General features: G+C 41.4%; 1 protein-coding gene across 2 annotated transcripts in view; it reads right to left on the minus strand.

Moving 5' to 3' along the window:
• The window catches only part of caprin2 (caprin family member 2), a 54,191-nt gene that overhangs the window by 15,434 nt on the left and 18,916 nt on the right, over positions 1 to 19,841 (minus strand). For both annotated transcript variants that reach the window (XM_068000110.1, XM_068000109.1), the window contains exons 13-18: positions 18,196 to 18,303; positions 17,023 to 17,136; positions 12,628 to 12,762; positions 10,200 to 10,383; positions 9,693 to 9,881; positions 2,410 to 2,504 (exon numbers count right to left, since the gene is read on the minus strand). In XM_068000110.1, coding sequence (XP_067856211.1) covers positions 2,410 to 2,504; positions 9,693 to 9,881; positions 10,200 to 10,383; positions 12,628 to 12,762; positions 17,023 to 17,136; positions 18,196 to 18,303 — 825 coding nt within the window. The remainder of the gene's footprint in view (positions 1 to 2,409; positions 2,505 to 9,692; positions 9,882 to 10,199; positions 10,384 to 12,627; positions 12,763 to 17,022; positions 17,137 to 18,195; positions 18,304 to 19,841) is intronic.

Genomic DNA, 19,841 nt, shown 5'->3' on the forward strand with positions numbered 1-19,841 from the left:
TGCCTGGCACAAATGTTACTTGCCACTTATCAGCCCAAGCCTGGATGTTGTCCAGGTCTTGATGCATGCAGGCACGGACTGCTTCACTATGAGGGATTGTGAATGGAACTTAACACTGCAATCAGCGAACATCCATTTCTGACCTTATGATGGAGGGAAAAGGTCATTGATGAAGCAGCTGAAGATGGTTGGGCCTAGGACACTGCCCACAGCAGGCCAGCAGTAGCTAGATTAAAGATTGTGATGTGCTCTACTTCAAAATAACAGGAAACTTCACTGCTCAGGATCAAGTGCCTTTTTGGGACGTCTGCTCCCCAGAAATACCCAATGCAGCATTTAATGTTTCCTTCCATCTGTATATGTAATAAGCCACTTTATTGTAACAGGTCTTATAATGCTGGGTATTAACTGAAGTCTTCAGTATGGATTCTCAGGCTTTACTGAAGCCAGTCACATACATTGGCAAAAATATAGTCCAGTGTTTCATGCTAAGTGGAGGCTCAACCTTAAACAAACATTACAAAGTCACAAGACAGTCTCCAAGCTTCCCACAGAAAGCCCTCAGTCCTGTTAGTCACAAAGGCTTCTACAGGGATTCCTGCCCCAGTTTCATTTGTGAAGCACACACTGCAGAAACCTGCCCTAAAACTCAATAAAATTGTAAGTACCCCAGATGAAGATTTTCTTCTCACCCCCTCCAAGAAACAGGGGGGTGGGAATGAAAGATCAGTTTTAAAAGTGAAAAAACCAATACATGGTATCTCAACTACTTTCCAAAAAGGAAAATATATTTGGTGAGAAATTTATTGACCTTCCATACCATTATAGTGAGTTGTATTATGTTGTGACAATGACTGTTTAGTCAAACCCCATAGTGGGTTTGCCTTAAATAGCCATGCAGTCTGCCAAGTCTTTCACAAAGATTCAATATCCAGGGATTTAGTCCTCAAAAATTGGATCTAGCAATTGATTCCTTCCCTGTTCTAATTTTGAGGTAAGGAGAAATTCTGAAGCAGATGTTACTAAACTTTTTCAGAAAGTTTGCTAGCAAAAACCATTTCCATGTAACTATCAAAATACCATTAGTTTACTATCCTAGTCCCTGGGTGGGCATCTCAGAGCAAATAGATCTGGTCATGATGTCTCAAGTTCTTAATATTTGGATCAGGCCAACATTTTAGTGCCTTTCAAAGACTCTTCCTGAAGTACTAGATCTAAAACAAAAAACTACTGAAAGTCTATGCAATAGCTGCAGTGCTACTAACTACAGCTGCAAACATAGCATTGCAAGTCAGCCAGAAGTAAATGACTTCAGTATCTGCTTCAAGGCCATGAGTTGAGAGAAGTGTTACTTCCATTTACCATTGCATAACTCACTAAATGGCAACATTAAAAGGAACATATTCAAGAAGTGGGAATGACAGGTGCAGAACTCCATTAAAATGGCAATTGGGATCTGGGTTTATGTACAGGATATAAAAGCAAGGAAGAAAGGATCAAGTTGTACAAGACATGGGTTAGGCCACAGTTGGAGTATTGCTGCAGTTTGGAAATCACATTATAGGAAGGAGATTAGAGCCATGGAAAGGATAATGAAAACATTTTGGGATACAGTATAGGTAATTTGAGATACATGTGGTAAGTGTAGCAGGCTTGGGAGGATCAGGTGACTTTGGACCCAAAGCTCTCCACCACTTCCCTCATCTCTGGGTTTGTACACTAATTGACTGCTATGATCAGTCAACAACTCTATTATCATTGCATCATGCAACTACCAGGATAGTAGAGGGCAAACTAGATGGATTTTTGGTCTTTCATCTAGCAATTCCCATGTTCCTAATTCATCAGAATGACAGGAATGAAATGCAATTGACGTGACCCAACTTTTCAAGCTTCAAATAAAGAGATTGGTGAGGAGGGAAAAACAGCCACGGTTTCCAAAATTATGTGGACAAATGTTAGTGTATTACTAAAAAGATTATCCCCAGAATTGGTGACAGGGGTGGGACAGAGTTTAGAGTCCTCAGACCATATCTTGATGGCCCCACTTGTAGGACAGTGTTCCGAAACAACTTAAAATGGGGATTAGTTAAGAATTTGAAGAGGGATACCAAAAAACAGGAAAGGTGGGGAAATCAGATTAGTATAGCTCCAATTCAGCACCATCACAAAACTAGCTTAATGGCAGCCTCCTGTGCAGCAATTTCTACAATTCTAACTTGAATTACATAAAATAGTTATCAATCCTAAACAAAATTCTCACTTTACATGTTTTAAAAATTCTTGGTTCCTCTTGTGAAACAAAATTAGTGAAGCTGGTGAACTCTCTGGTTAGAATATTCTGCAGCAAGAGGGCCAGAGAATTTAGACCATAATTAAATTCTTTAAATGGCACATGACATTCCTTACCCTCGGAGTAAATGGCATCCCAGGGTACTCTCTATTTGGAAACGGTCCATATGTTCCATTGCCATGTATGGGAATTCCTCTGTAGTTGTCAAATCCTGGTGAAGAAACACATGGTCACTAGTGTTCAAGTTTCTTTAAGCCAGAGAATACAGCAGGCTTTATAAAAGTGTGCAAAGCAAAAAACTGAGGGGGATGCCAGTGCTTTTTGAAGGGCTCCCAATTAAATTGGTGGCCAAATATTTCTTCCATTTTTCAGGCCTCTTCAATCTGATTTTTTTTTTAAAAAACCTGCAGTTAACATACAAGTTTATTTATCTGCCAGCAGCCTATGGTTCAGCTCATCTGCTACCCATTGTCCCAAAGCTGTGCCAGTCTGTTTAAAAACTATCCCAGCACTGATGTATCCTGCAGTCCTCCCACTTGATTTGTGGAAGGAATGTGTGGATTGTAGAATGATGTGGAGATGCCAGTGATTGACTGGGGTGGACAAATGTAAGGAGTCTTACAACACCAGGTTTAGTCCAACAGCTTTATTGGAAACACAAGCTTTCAGAGCTTTCCTCCTTAGTCACCTGACAAAGGAGGAAAGCTCATGATTCCATAAAGCTGTTGGACTATAACCTGGTGTTGTAAGACTCCTTACATTTGGATTGCAGAAAGGAAAGAGGTGAGCCACACAAGACTGGAGAGGGAAAAAAGTTGTGCATGAGAAACAGATTTAAAAGCCTCTGCCACAGCAGGAAAAAAACTGACTTGCAGATAAATACACAAGCTAAAATAGGTAATGAGGACTGATTGGTTGGTTTTTGCTGAAGCTGACCATTGGAACTCAGTTTGTTGGGCAACAGAAGTGCTCCAAAGGCCTGTAAAACCTTCTGATCATAAGCAAAAAGGAAATGAAAGTTGAGAGAGGGGCAAGGAAGAGAAGAGAACATGAGAGATAGAGGTCTACAAGGCCCTAGTCACCTACTGGCAGCAGCTGCTATCACAATCAGTTTCCCATCAAGATCACAGCACACTTTGGAAGAACAAGCAGACAAAAACTGCACACAACCAAAGCCAGGAAAGCCTTGCTTCAAAAAGGAATCAATTAAAAAAAGCCAGAGAGGCTGTCCAGTGTTGGCAGGAGGAGGAGGAGGAAGGGGGGAAAGGAAGAGGAGAAAAGGAAAACCAATTTGGAGTGAGGCTCAGTTGTAAAGGAGGCAGCAGCAGCTAATTGGGACAATTTGAGGAGATAATCCAGGAGGGTGTCAGTTTAAAAAAGTCTGTCATGGGTAGAAGGGAAAACCAACTGCAAGCACCCTCCAGGACATTATATCCAACTGGGACTGCAGTACCAAAAGCTGGAAATTGAGTGTGCCTAGTGCTCACTGCAGCCAAACCCAATATACTGGCTCAAAATTTGTTGTAGCAGGGCTTCGAATAGAATCCACTGTTCGACTTTCCCTTAGCTGTTTAATCTGATATTTTGAGCCACAAGTTCTTAGGAGAGATGGAAATGAGGCAAAGCATCTGGGTGAACAGGGCAACCAACTGTGTCTTTAACCAGACTGAAGGATTATAACATCAGTACAAGGACTGAAGGAAGTTAGAATGGGTAAATTCAATGTCAAATTAGGCAAAGAGAAAAAAGATTTAAAGATTAATTTTAAAATCTTTAACAACTAATACCTGAAGGAAGGAGACTCCACACTTAATAGTTCATTCAGTGCCAGAGGGGTTGACTGGCAGTAATTAACACTGATCACATTAAAAGGGTACTTACACTGAAATGGACAAGTCTTAACTTTGAAAGTTAGTTTGTATCTACCATGCAAATACTGCATCACACTGTTCAGTGAAGCAGACAGCGAGATGCTGTTTCTACCATGTTAATGGCAAAGCAGCACAACTTTTGGATTTCCACATTTACCTGTCTGCTAGATTTGAGATTTCTGTACATGGACCCCTAAATCTCTGCTCATCCGCAGTTCCTAGTTTCTCACCATTTAGAAAATACTCATCTTAGGCCCAAAGACCTCACTGTCCCAAATTGAACTCCATCTGCTACAGTTTTGCCCAATGTCCCTCTACAACTTTCTGCTCCCACCTACACTATTTATTGTGCCACAGGCAAAATTGGATTTACAGCTCTAATCCTTCATCCAAGTCATTAAGAGTGAAAAGCTGTGGCCCTAGTACAGATCCCTGGGACATCACTAGGTTACATTCTGCCACTTTGAGTATGTACCCATTATTCCCTTGACATTCAACAGCATTACCATTGCCAAATCCCCTACCATCAACATCTGGGGGGGGTCACCACTGACCAGAAACTTAACTGGACCAGCCATATAAATACTATGGCTACAAGAGCAAGTCAGAGGCTGGGTATTTGGCAGCAAGCGACTCACCTCCTGACTCCCCAAAGCCTTTCCACCATCAACAAGGCACAAGTCAGGAACATAAGAACAGGAGTAGGTCATTCAGCCCCTTGTGCCTGCTCTGCTATTTGATAAGATCATGGCTGATCTGTGATCTAACTCCATATATCTGCCTTTGGCCCATATCACTCAATACCTTTGATTGCCAAAAAGCTGTCAGATTTAAATTTAACAATTGAGCTGGCATCAATTGCCATTTGCAGAAGAGTTCCAAACTTCTACCACCCTTTGTGTAGAAATGTTTTCTAATCTCGCTCCTGAAAGGTCTGGCTCTAATTTGTAGACTGTGCCCCCTACTCCTAGAATCCCCAACCAGCGGAAATAGTTTCTCTATCCACCCTATCCGTTCCCCTTAATATCTTATAAACTTCGATCAGATCATCCCTTAACCTTCGAAACTCCAGAGACTACAACCCCAATTTGTGTAATCTCTCCTCGTAACTTAACCCTTGAAGTCCGGTATCATTCTAGTAAACGTACAATGCACTCCCTCCAAGGCCAATATGTCCTTCCGAAGGTGCGGTGCCCAGAACTGCTCACTACTCCAGGTGCGGTCTAACCAGGGTTTTGTATAGCTGCAGCATAACTTCTGCCCCCTTGCACTCTAGATATAAAGGCCAGCATTCCATTCGCCAGGAGAGTGATGTAATACTCTCCACTTGCCTGGATGAGTGCAGCTCCAACACAAGCAGCTCGACACTATCCAGGACAAAGCAGCCTGCTTGATACCCCATCCGCCACCCTAAATATTCACTCCATTCACCACTGGTGTACTGTGGATGCAGTGTGTACCATTCACAGGATGCACTGCAGCAACTCGCCAAGGATTCTTTGACAGCACCTCAAACCTGCGACCTCTACCATCTAGAAGGTAGAAGGGCAGCAGGCACATGGGAACACCACCTGCATGTTCCCCTCCAAGTCACACACCATCTCGACTTGGAAATATATCGCCGTTCCTTCAGTCACTGGGTCAAAAATCCTGGAACTCCCCAACAGCACTGTGGGAGAACCTTCACATGGACTGCAGCGGTTCAAGGTGGCTCACCACCACCTCAAGAGCAATAAATGCGGGCCTTGCCAGCGACACCCACATCTTATAAACAAAAAAAAAATCCCTACTCTGTCTACCTCCTAACCAAGTCCCTATCCAAGCCAATAGATAGCCTCCAATTCCACATGCTCTCATTTTTGTTAACAGCCTCTTATGTGGAACCTTTTTGAATGCCTTCTGGCAGTCCATAGACACTTATTAGTTGCCTCAAAATTCAACTAGGTTTATTAGACATGACTTCCTCTTTACAATTCCATGCTGGCTCTTTGATGAGCTTATTGGACAAATGAACTCACCAGTCACCATGTCCCTAACAGATTCTGGTAACCTCCCCACAACTGACACCAGACTAATGTACCTATAATTTCCTAGTTTATCTCTACCCCTCTTAAATAAGGAAGGACATTGGTAGTTTTCCAATCCAGGTGTCAATTCCTGATGAGTTTGAGGAATAATTTCCTCAACTTTTTAATACCCTGGGATTGAAATCAAGTCCTGGAGATTTGTCTCTTTAATCTCATTAGTTTCTCAATCACTTAAAATATATTGAATCTAGTTAGTTCCTCTGATTTATGTTTAGTTTTCCTGGCATCTCTGGTACTTAATAGTCATCAACTGTGAAGACTGATAAAGTAGCCATTTAGCAAGTCTGATCACCTGCATCTGTTATAAGGGGCCCACATTACTCTTAGCCACCCTCTTCATTTATTTGTAAACCTTTCAATGTTGTCATTGATCATGTTTCTTCTCATTCCTTTTTGCAGTTCCAACTTTGTATCCCTTGCTGTGCTTTCTCTCCCAGTCTGCAGGATTCCTACTGTTCTTTGCAAGCCCTTTAGTTTTATACTCACTGCCCTTGACCAAGGTTGTTTAATTGCACACGTAGAGCTCTTGCCATTTAAAAGGATATGTACAGGTCTTGTATTCGACCAAATAAATACTTTAACACCTCCCACTGTTCAGAACTATTAATGGAGGAAACTACAGATTATCAGTCGATTGGTCAATTCCTGCTCATCCCTCCAATAGCAGCTTCACCTAAATTTAAAACCTTGGTTTGTGACTCACCCTTCTCTCCCTCAAACCTAATATTGAATTCTATCATTATTGTCACTGTTAGCTAGGTGTTCCCTTATTAAATTTGACTTAATTCAGGCTCATTACTAAATCTAATATGAGCGTTAGGTCTGGGTTGTTTCTGCTTTATTTGGAGGGTTGATGAGAAATGGGGTATAACCTAGTTCATTGAACATCTGTTTTAGGATGTGGCTATTTTACATGGCCTGGACAATCAGTCTGTATGGTCAAACGTGGCTACTGTAGTTGGTCTTCAACTGTTCACAAGTTTGTGCAAAGCACTACAAAATGTGTCCTTGCAACTTCAGCAAAAAAGTTGAATGAAATTTAAAATTGCAATGTCCAAACCAAGTTGTAATTGAGCATTGCACCAAGTCAGATCCAGTTTACTTTTGTAGTTGATTGGATGTCATCTTGTTAAAAATAACTGTTGTTTGATCTATCACTGAAAAGCACTGATGTTAGTGAACTCTGCAACCAACAGGCACTGCAATCTCAGCTTGGTAGCCAGAGAAGTTGACATGAGAAAGATATTCCAAGTCTCAAAAAATACAGGGAGCATCAAAAGGACATCTTAAAAGTTGACTATAGTAGAAACCTTATAAAATAAACAATTTTAACAGCACAGGATGTTATGCTGTTGCCATTTTGTCCCATTGCATTGTATTAAGGTGTGGAATTGTTCCAGTGATACATTAAGCAAGGCCAGCACTAAGGAAGGCAAGCACACAATCCTATAGAAACATTGACCAGCACCCAGCAGGTTCATTTCAGAACTGCCAACTATATTAAAACAGCCATGAACAAGGGTGGCTACTGAAATCTGCCTCTTATTCCCATCACAGGCAGGCCAAGCACTCAGCCTACTGATGCATTCACTGTAGCTGCAACTCTTCCTTGCAGTCGAAGGTCCATACAGACCAGCAATGTGAATGGCAAGTTGCAACTCTACAATGAGCCATGTGGAGACAACATCAACTCTCTACCCACATGTTCCTGCAGGTCTCAACCCCAGTATGAAATGGAACACAATGTAGGATAGTTAACAATTTCAATAATTGATGTTAATACCAATATTAGAAGCTAGATTCTTGCACAACACCTTCATTTTGAAAGTGGAGACCTGTTGCACCACATACTTCAGTCACAAAGACAACTATTGCTTAAGCTCTTCCCATCTGTAGGAACACATTACTTCAAAATTTGAGTCCCTCCTGTTTGAGCCTTCAAATATGTATGGGGTTTGTCACTTCATCACACAAATCCAGAACCAACTTGGGATCACTGCTGCTTAAAACATGTGTAATTGTACATCAATGTGCCAAAATTCAGTTGGAGGGGAAGATGCTAGTTTGAACCAAGTTCCATGACTAAGTTTCTAGAGGACATGTATGTGACCCAATTCAGGCTTCCCTTATATACTCTACTTGAATAAGCCAGTGAGTAGCTTTCTATATTTATCTTTGCTGAGAACTGAAGAGCTAAGTGAGGAAAAGCAGGTGCAAAGATTGGACTCTTACAGTAGACCACTGAATTTTAATGTGCGGCACTCTGAAATGACACATTGCTGTAGATTCTATGTAATATGTAACTCAGGCCATTCAGCCCAACTTGTTTATGCTCCACAAGAGCCTCCTCCCACTCTACTTGCCAACCTTCTATTCCTTTCTCCCTCATGTGACTTATCTAGATTCCCCTTAAATGCATCCATGCTATTTGCCTCACCTACTCCTTGTGGTAGCAAGTCCCACATTCTCACCACTGTTTGGATAAAGAGGTTTCTCCTGAATTCCCTATTTGATTTATTGGTAATTATATTTATAGCCCTTAATTTCAGGCTCCCACAAGTGGAAACATCTTCACATCTAAAACTATGAATGGGTTTGAAATGGTGAAGACCGCTTAAGACACCCCTTAGCCTGGTCTTCCAGAATTAACACTAGCAAGTTGAGTGTATGCAGAGCGTAATGCCTGCCTACCTCCCTTCCGCACCTTTCCCCACACACAGGTCATGTCCAGACTTTGGGTATCTGCCTGGATGTTGTCATGCCACTACCACCTGACATAGGGAGTGCTCATGTGCTGCAGGGAGCAACAGCCCCAGTTCTAGTTACTTTGACAGTTTAGCCAAGGGCAGTAAACATCCCACCCTGAACTGCACCCATATATCTCTTATCAGAATTCATCTTTGTACCACTCAATTGTTGAAGACCATCTACATTTTTGTGAAGCAACACAAGCATTAGGAGAAACATGTTACATGCCAAATGCAAAATAAAATTTGCTCAGGGTTGACCACAACCAGTATTCTCAGAAGTAAATTTTGCAATCCACACTGAGAACTACAACAGGCATTTGAGAATGAGACAAAATAGCAATTAGATAAATGACCAGATGAGATTTTTTTGATGGATAAATATTGGGCAGGACACCGGAGAATGCCCCTATTCTTCAAATAGCACCATAGGATCTTTTACATCCACCGGAGGCAGATGGGGCCTTGGTTTGATGACTCATCCAAAAGAGTTGCACTTCTGACAGTGCAGCACTCAGTACTGTACTGGAGTGTCAGCCTAGATTATGTGATCAATTCTCTAATGGGGCTTGAACTCATGGCCTCTGACGAGAGTGCTACCAACTGAGCCACAGCTGACACCTGTCAGTTTTCATGAAAACATCGAAGTAGCCATTCTGTGCCACACCTTAATTGAAGAGATTCTATACTGTACCTATTTGTACACCTTTGTATCCATTGCTAGAGCTACGGTACGCATTAGCAATTCCTCTGCCACCTCGTGCAGCTCCCCGTATTGCACCTCGGCTCCCAAAGTAGGCTTGGTTTGGTCTGGGCAGAGTATTATTTTGCTGATGGTGGGGTAGAAAAACCGGGGTCCCATTGGCAACAGATGTAGTTTCTTCTGATTGGAAACAAAGCTAAGGTAATTTTTTTTTCAAAATTCAAGTACAAAATCTTTATAGCTTAAAATTACAAAAGCAGTAACACCAGGCATCTCCAAATAGGCACAATCTTGATCTACAGCCACTTGAGAAATACAAGAGTTCAACCTCACGACAGGTTCTTAAGTCGAAAGAAAACAGTAGTCATTGCTAGCCATTAATCCATGGATCAGTAACTACAAGTTAAACCCCAAAAGATATTTACTACCAGATGTTTAAGTACACTAGATAGCAATACTCCAATAGTACCATTACCAACATATCTACAATTTTAATACCTGTTAAAGAGTCTTGTGTTAGTGCATTTTGCTCCACAATATGTGAAGACTGAAGAGATGTGGGCTGCGGTGGAGTCTGAGTACTGGCTGTAATCAAACTTAGAGTATAGACAGGGGAATATGGAGCATCTGATTTTGCTTCTTGCTCACTTCGTGGAGGCAGAGGTGCATTCACATTGAACACCTGCAAGGCAATGATACAAGTTACATTTTCATTCCTTTCACTATGTAATCATTGTATTTTGCCACTTTCTCTAGTCTCCAATACATGGATTGGTTTTACTCAACAGAAAAGTGACCCAGTCATATTTTGGTACCAAGAGCTCCAATGAATGCCTTCTATCAGTACATCCTATTGCCTTCCATGAATTCAAAAGATGGAGAAAAAGGTTTAGATCCAGTTTGAGTGCAAGAATGCACTTATCAAAAGAAGTCACTTAACATGTACCATTATTTCTTCAGATAATGCCTAGATACAATCTTGATTCTCACTACTACCAGACCTGGGAGATGTAGGCTGTGGTAGATGACCAATCTTGGAAACCAATGAACTTCAGAAAGGCTACCCAACTCACATCTGGCAAAGAGGCATCTGCACCCAGGACATTTGTAAACCCTTTGGTACTGTAGGTCACAATGTTCATTCCCACAGTAGAATCCTACACCTATAAAAAACCACAGGAGTTTCTCCAAAACCACACTGATCCAAGGACTGCACTATATCTTCACCATCCAACATTCTGCTCCCCTGGAAGTTTGAGTATAATTTGACAATGCCATTAATCCATGGGATTAAAAAGGTACACATTTCCCCCAATTTGTGCCTTTCCATTCAATCTTTTCAAACCCTGCAACAGACAACCCTTTGACAGTTTGAAGTGTGGTGGAGGTTGCAAATAGCCTAAATCACTCCCAACACATTTAACAAATTCAGAACATGGCCACAGTTAGTTTAGTATTTTCCATATCCTGAATATGGAAAAATTGATGGGTTCAAGTCCCTGGCAATGGACAAGGCTCCAGTACATGGCAGTGAGTTGCCAAGGCACCACAGGAGTCACATCTGGGTCCCTGGTTTACACATTCTACCGATGTCATTTCTGGTACAAATCTCTACATTGGCAGCAAGCTTTGAAACCATGAGGGAGATCAAGTATTCAAGAAGGATCAGGACAAAAACTGGGATAATCCAAGAGATGCCCCAGCAATAAAAATCTACCATCTGACATAAGTTCAGATGCAAATCTTGTGTACAAAAATACACAATGGTGAAAAAAAATGAACTGGGCTGAGTTGGACCATTTTCTTAACCTACAGAAAGGAGATGCAGTTACAGCCAATTACTTACTGTGAGGCAGCTCAAGGGTTTCAGATGTTTTAATCTTTTAAAACTCAAGGCCGCACATCCAATATTGCATGCTGTTTTAAACAGCCAACTTTGAGAAATCACATTGATTAATTGGAGTTCAAAGAAAATAAATAGAATGGGGGAATTTAAGAGACACCCAATTGAGGTTTTTTTTCCAACTTAATGGACAAATTCATTCAGGCCTGGATAAAGTTAAGTCATTCATAAATGAAGGTTACACACTGACTAAACTCAAGACAAATAGCAATCGTGGGAACAAGTGTAAATCTCATCACCCACCCCTTATAGTCCCTTCCTCTTTCTCCCCTTTCCAAGTGACCAGGTCAGCAAATGTCCAAAAAAAGCTGGGGGGGGGGGGGGGGGGGGGGGGGGGAAGAGAATTAAAAGTTCTATGGTTACTTTTTAAATTACAGAAAATGAACAATGCTTCCTCTACTGGAGGCTACAAAAAAAAGTGCCATTTGACCAAGCAGATACTAACCCCTACTTTATCATCCACACTCAAAGCTACTTTGCCTCAAACTTGCCTCTTTCAATAGTTTCTTAAAAGCCCCCTTTCCTCCATCTCCTGCAGTATCCTATCCTCCCTCCAATGAAGACTCAGGATGTTCAATGACATGAGGGGCACTTGACAAATTGAGGTCAGTGACCATCAGGAGGTTGACTGCCATTAGGTCAGCAGTTCTAGAAGCTCACTTACACAACTCCCTCCAGAAAAGAGGAACAAGGTGTAAAATGAACAGAAACACAGCACTTGGTCTATTGGAAGGTACAAGTGTTATAGGGCAGATGTGCATTCCCACACTGGCAAGCTAGGAGCAGACACTGCCAACTCAACCAGACAAAAGCACTCGGAGACATCAGAGCATCTTCTAGTTTGACACTCAAACTACCTCCAGTATATTCTGTTTATACACTAAGTACCTTTACAAGTGTGCAATAGATGGTAACCACCATCTTTCTCCCCCCTCCAATTCCCACCTAGCAAAATGTCTATGCAAAGACAGCGAGGAAAAGGACAGCAATTTGTCCAAGTTAAAACCAGTCTCAGCCACTCACAGTCTGCATAGCCTGAAAGGGTGTGGTCTTCATGCTAATTGGAGAATTGCTTACTGGAGTCTGGAGTACCCGTCCTCGGGATGCTGGAGTTATCGCTGTGCTTGAGGCAGTCTGGTCGTTAGGCAGAGCAGTCACCTGGTGGAATTCATAGAAAAGGAATAAAATCACTTGACAAATAGAAGCAATAGTAAATTGATTTCAAATCCAGACAAACATAACTGCCAGAAGTCAGCATTTAACAGGATAGCAACTGGACAAGTTATTAATCACAGTGCTGGAAACAAGTCCAAGTGGACTGCAGGACAACCAACAAGCTGATTCAATGCTGAGCCAGGTAAAACATTTGCCATGTTTGAACAATCACAAGGTGGCTGAACAGTGCCATTAAGAGGTTTTTTTTTGGGGGGGGCAGAGGGGAGGGAGGAGAAACACATTCTGAAACTTATGATGCATAGATCATAGCATGAAATGCATAAATATTTAATGGGAGATGAAAGTCAGTCAAGACTCCAATGAAAATTTAAGATTCCTGAAGCTGTCTAGGTCATGCTGACAGAAAATCTTTTACTCAAGAAATAGATACCATGAAAGTGTCTTGAATACAAGTCACAGCAGATTCAGTTTTCAAAAAAGACAGCAGTGGGGTGGGAAGGGAATAAAAAGTGATGCTGGATTCCATAGAGAATCTTAGGCAACATTCAGCAATGCTGTGCACAGCCTGTGACAGGCACCAAAACTCCCAACATGCAGCAATACACAGGCACAAAACCAAGGTTCATGGCAGTGTAAACTTCATTGTCACCTGACAACAGCAATAAGCCACAACCAAGCACTCATGCCTTATTTACATAAACTGCACCTTCCAAGGGAGATACTTTGCTCTGTTCAAACAGAAGGTCACTGCAGATAAAGACAGCCCATCACCACTATACAACTGTCTTATCAATTTCAGAAATCAACATTTTGCCATTTCATTCAGACAAATATGATCCTAAGTACATTGCAAAAGGGTCCTTTGGATTCAGATGGCTGTACTGTCTCCAGTTAGAGTTAGAGCACAGGACACTTCAGTGGTGATGCTGCTGGAGTTAGAGCTTTTGAAATCAGTGAAATGGAATTCACATGGCTACCCTCATACCCTAAATATCCTCATGCAAAGGCAACAGAATGAGACAATTAAGCAAATGTCTATATACACAGACCCAGAAAGCAGCAACACCACTCAGGAATCTCAAAATGGTGTTCTAAATGAGTTTCCCTCCACATCTTACCAAGCAGTACTCAACCTGGAAATGTACTGCAATGGTACCAAAAAAATGGAAATGGCTTCTCAGAGCATCTCTCCCAAAAAGTATAAAACTCAAGTCTTCATATAATGGCAAAGACATGGAAGACTAAATCAAATCAAGATTCACAAGCACTGAGGGAGGTCATCCAATGAAGCCCAGTTTTTGCAATTGCCATGCAATCTAGCTTAAATTGAACTGTCCATGTGAACTTAAAAATCAGGATTGTATGTTGACAAGGTGAAATGGAGTTATATCAAGTTGTTCAACTACTTGATATTTTCACTCAAATCACTGAAATATATACTTTTCTCTAACTTCACAATAGCAAATCCCTTAGCAAAAAGGACTGAGCTCATGCACAATTATAACCCATTTAAGGACATGTGTTCAAGACATGCCAAATATACCCACTTCATATCCAGAGAGAGAAACCCATGTTAGCTCCTCCCCAGACAACCTTCAGCACCAAATAGTTCATGAATAGCACAATTAGAACTTCAAAGTGAGGTTGAGGTTCTCTTTCAGATGCTATTTTCTCTCAGCCTCATCCCTTTCCCCCCCCCCCCCCACTACTTGTATATACCAAACACTGCAAAAAAAAAATCACATCCTACATCATCTGAAGCAAGTTAACCATGCTGACTGTTTCCATATAGTCACCATACTGCTTAGCAGAAGCAAGCTGGCAACTGTGCTGATCTTCACACCTCAAATGCTGTCCTGTCTCCTAGCGAGAGCAACTACAAACATGAAAACAGGCAGGACAAGACCAACTGATCCATGAAGGCTGCTCCACCCTTGTCATATCATGACTAGACACTTCCTAACCCCTGCAGCCATGTAACCTCCTGTGAGGCAAAACACCAAAAAAATCCAGGGCCAAATTGGGAGGGGGGAAAGAGAAAAAAATCTCAACTGCTTTCTCTCTTTCTCCCCCCCCCCCCCCCACTTCAGGCAAATCAAAACTGGTCCAGATGTGACTGTGGATCATTATTCCTTCCTTTAGCTTAGCAACTAACTTCTCACCTTGATTTAGGCAAATTCCCAAATAGAAGACTGCAGCAACCACTGGCCCACGTGATGAGATTTAGGTGTTAAAGCTCATGCATGCTGCCAAAATGGGCTTGATATCTGCAATGTCTCACAAGCAAGACACTCATCTCAGCCATTTCATCTTATAAAGAGAAGCCATGTGACTCAAGCCCATCCCTTTCACCTATGCAGTTTCCATTGTTGGATGCTCAATTTATCACCCCATTAAAGACACCTTGCAAAACAGAAATGAATAGTCCTATGATCCAACATGTTTCACCCCATCAGCTATAGTCAGGCATTTCCATGGCCATAATGATCAAAGAATCACTGCTCAGTAATATGCTCAATCCTTTCCTCAACTGGATTTGTAATTCTTTCAGCAAACCATTGAGATTTGAAATGGGATCTGCTCTATACAAGATGCTAATTCACACACTTGTGCAGAGTTTGTTTAGCATCAGGCTGGCCTATTACCATGTCTAAATGAATAGGACATCCAGGCTTCAATCACATCGCTACAGTGTTTCCTACAATAAATTCAGGGCACCTATTGGTTACAGGTATCTAAAGTCAGCACAGCTGCAATGTTTAAGATGTGGTTCTTAGGGAGGGGGAGATGAGGAGAAAAACATTCCAAATATGTTGTTACTAATTAATTAAATCGGGTTACATTACCACCACTGGATTGCCAGTGCAAAGGCCTTCTATTTCAACCTCATTACAAGACCTGGTCATGAGGAAATTCACTACTTAATCAATGGACTCTAGGGGAAATCAAGGGATATGGGGACCAGGCCAGAAAGTAAAGTGGAGGTTGAAGATCAGCTATGATTTGATTGAATGGTGGATCAGGCTCAAGGCCATATGGCCTATTCCTAGCTTATGTTAATATATCCATAATCTATGAATTCCTCTTATACCACTATGCATTATGGTGGCTTACATTTCTCCACATTCAAGTCCTCTACCATTCCTTTAGACAGTTAGTCTGGGGGCCTTTGAATTCCAGGTAGTTATGCAGGTTCAAACATTGTCCATTGAGCCAGTCCCATCCATCAAACCCTCTCCACCATCTCCCCACCCCCTCCAATTACCCAATCTACTGATTTGAAAAAGTAGCTTGGTCTCAGTTTTGCTACTAGAAAAGCATTTAGTATTTAAACAGGCAGTAGAGAGAAAACAGTCTGGCAAAATTCCACCATCTAAGGTCAACCAGAGGCTCATTAAAACAGATTTCCCATGATGATGCTCACAGTAGGTTGGAGATGATGCTTCTCCACATCTGTTTCTCCCCACCCCCAACAAAACCAAAATAGAAACATTCTACAGCCAATGTCAGCTATGTGACCCTTTAAGGCCACAAGGTGCAATTGTGTAGATTGCTAGGTTAATTACAAGTTAATTGTTCTTGCACTGCTCCCAAGGTCAATTAGAGGCCAGCCTAGGTTTTTAGTACAACTCCTGAAGTCAATTAGAAGCTCTTTGCTATTGAAATTGGGCGTCAAACAGCTTGCGAAGCCACCAAGTTTAATAGAAATTTGCATAGGTCAGTGCTAAACTTGAATGGAGACACCCCAAATAGATTTTTCTGCTAAACTTCTCATATTTGCAGTCTAGCTTGTAGCTTTCAGGGCCTCAAAAGTACAAGTTTTGAGAAGTGTCATTAGGCATTCCATACAATGATTTGAGATGGGGAGGGCAATACACTGAAGGCCACAACCACTGTCCAACTGCAACTTCAGATTCTCAAATCTAGTAGGGTGAATGGACACCAGTATCAAACATTGCTTTCTTGATGCTGCTTTCTTGCAACTAGCCTCCAGCTTGCAGTGTTATCTCCTATGCAATTAATTTGAGTTTGCTACTCCACTATGGCTATAGATCAACAGTGATTAAAAATCTTTCCACAACTATTTAGAATTGGACTGCATGCTTGATGGCAGTACGTGGCTTGCAAAGAGTTTACTCAACACATGCAAGGTTTGCTAGAGCTCACATACAAACTCTGAAGCTAATCTGGACCATAGTAAAGTCTTTTTGCACTCCTGAGTCACACCACAAAAGAACCCACCTGATTTGTCTCTAGGGACTTCTGCGTTAAAGATTCAGTAATTGGTGTACTCGTTTGGTACATCTGTGGTGGAGGAACATATGCCTCACTTTCCGAATTGCGTGCAGCAGATACCTGGAAATGGAGTCAGGGCTAGTCATTTTGAGTCTTTCATCGCCATTTTGTTAGGTCAACATGTTTAGATACATCACCACATTCAGGTTTATGGCTTTGTACCTTCACTAAACTCACTCACCTTGGGAAAGAAACAGGAAATGAAAAGGCCAACAGTCCATGTTCAAATGACCATATTGACTTCAAAAGGCAAACTATAATTTTCTTTTCCCAACCTCAAGAAAGTAAGTCAGTGACATTACCCCCTCCTTTTAGGAGAGTTACATATACAAAAGCCACTATGGCCAACTTATGGGGACTCACTGGTCTCAAGCACTGAGGCAAGATCAGGAACCATGCTGGAGCACCAGTACAGGTGGCAACATGTATCCTGGTCAGAACAGCTTTGTGCAGATCAGTGAAGCCACATTTGTAATATTAAGTGCAGGATTCAGCATCCTAGCTCCAAAGGGGAACAAAAAGTAATGAAGGGCTCAAAAGCATGAACACCATTTTGGAATTGCTGCTCCAAGATGCAATGCCTCAACAGAACCAAAAGCCTATTGAAGAATCAAAGACTACTGGGTTCAAGATAGAAGAAAAATTTAAATTCAAGCAAGCCATGCTTACAGTCCAAAAAGGGTGAAGTTTGACTTGGGCAGGGATGTAAAATGGGCAGTATTGCAACAGTCACCAGTTACACGCCCATTGAAGTCAATGATAGAAAATAAAGAACAAAATCAAAAATCACTGTCAATACCTATTAACTAAATAAATCTAAATCATAAACTTGCTGAGAAATAAAGTGGTTTAACTGATTGCATGTTGCGACTCACCAAGTGTTAACTCAGTCCACCTTTGGAGAGAAGAAGCATTTGTACTCAAGATAGAAATGGTAGACTGATCACAAAGGGATTGTATTGTTACATCCCTGGGTTATACTATTGTGCAGAGTCAACCCCATAAGACTAGCATTTAGACTGTTTATGGGAGCAAGTGATGCCACAACCAGAGGCCATCTACAGCAGACATGAATTTGTAACCATTAGCTATGCAGGAAGGACAGTTAAGTGACTTTACCTGTGGAGTTTGTCCCGAAAGATCGGTTGTAGAACCGGAGAGTGACGATTGGTCATCAGAACCTGAACTACCCCCGATATTGGAAAGGACACCCAATTCTGAAGCAGGCTGTGAAAGTAGAATAAAAACGTTTATTCCTTGTGGGTTTTTCAGGCAAGGAATAAAAAGTTCATCAATCCACTAAGTGATTTGCTCCCAAACTCATGCCAACCCTGGGCTAAAAAAAGTGGCACAAAATGAAACTCTGCCGAGACAGCTATAGCTCATCTTCCCACACCATACCAAGTATCTGGTATACATTTGCTATTTTCTTGCTGCCAGTGCAATCATGTCAGTTTTAAAATTCTTTTGTTGGAAGTACCCCAACTCCCCAGTATGTATACTATTTGCCAAGTGCACATTTCATGTTCTAGTTTGTAGGATTTGATGTATAGTCATACCCACAGAATGTCCTTTGGGAACCTACTTGCCATTTCCCAAATACTGCTAAATGCTGGAGATGCTCCAACCAGGAGGGGGAGCCTCAAAAGGATGATTGATGAGATAGTTATTTTGATAAAGTAAAATAAAGTGGGAAAAAAATAATTTCTTGTGGTTAGAGTCAGTAACTAGAGGGCATAAATTTAATCATTTATTTTTAATAAATGTTTAGTAAGACATGGAATAGTCCTACTAGAGACCATGGCAGAAGTAAAATCAGCAATGGATTTTCAGAGTAGTAGAAAAAAGTTTTCCTTTTTGAAAAGGTTATGGTGAAAGGGGCAAATTGGGTAGCTCAAGGGCCAGCACAGGTGCTAATGGATTGAATAACAGCCTCTTGTGCTATTACATACAAAGCCAGGTGACAAGCTAATGTGACATTTACATTAAAAAGTAACAGACAGCATCCAATTCTGGTACCAAGTATTGTCAGTGTATAGCACAGAAGCAACTTTGAGTTAAAAATCAGTAACCTCAACTTTTACAAGTACAGTAAGTTGATTTTTAGATAACCTACAACTCCTTATGATGGGAAAACTGCACCTCAGCCCAGTTTATTTTTTTTTGGGGGGGGGGGGGGGGGGGAGGAAAGAGGAGATGGGGTTGCAGCAGGCTCATTTTTGAGCAAGTGTTCGGTTTGACAACAATTGACCAATTGTTAACCAAGGTCAGAGGGAATCCAGCCAACATGCAGAATGGGGGCAACACCAGATTACACAAACTTTTGACTAGTAGTATGCTATTTCAGCCACCTTCAAAGTACCAAGTTGACAGATTTTAAAAAGTCCAATATTGACTGTCAAGTGAAGTCAAATCTCATCTCAGAAGCCAATCATCTCCAGCAAGAGATCATGCAATTTTACATGGTTTCATAGGATCATCAAATGATACAGAAGGCAGCTATATGGCCCATCATATCTGCTCTTTGAACAAGCTATCCAATTAGTCCCACTCCCCTGCTCTTTCCTCAGCCCTGCAAATTCCCCAAGTATTTACCTAATTTCCTTTTGAAAGTTATTATTGAATCTTCTTCTACCACCCTTTCAGGCAGTGCATTCCAGATCATAACTTGGTGTAAAAAAGGTGTTTCCCCACATCACCTGGTTCTTTTGCTAATTACTGCAAATTTGTGTCCTCTGGTTACTGGCCCTTCTGCCACTGGAACA

This window comes from Heptranchias perlo, chromosome 18, assembly GCF_035084215.1.
Source record: "Heptranchias perlo isolate sHepPer1 chromosome 18, sHepPer1.hap1, whole genome shotgun sequence".
Taxonomy (NCBI): Eukaryota; Metazoa; Chordata; class Chondrichthyes; order Hexanchiformes; family Hexanchidae; genus Heptranchias; species Heptranchias perlo.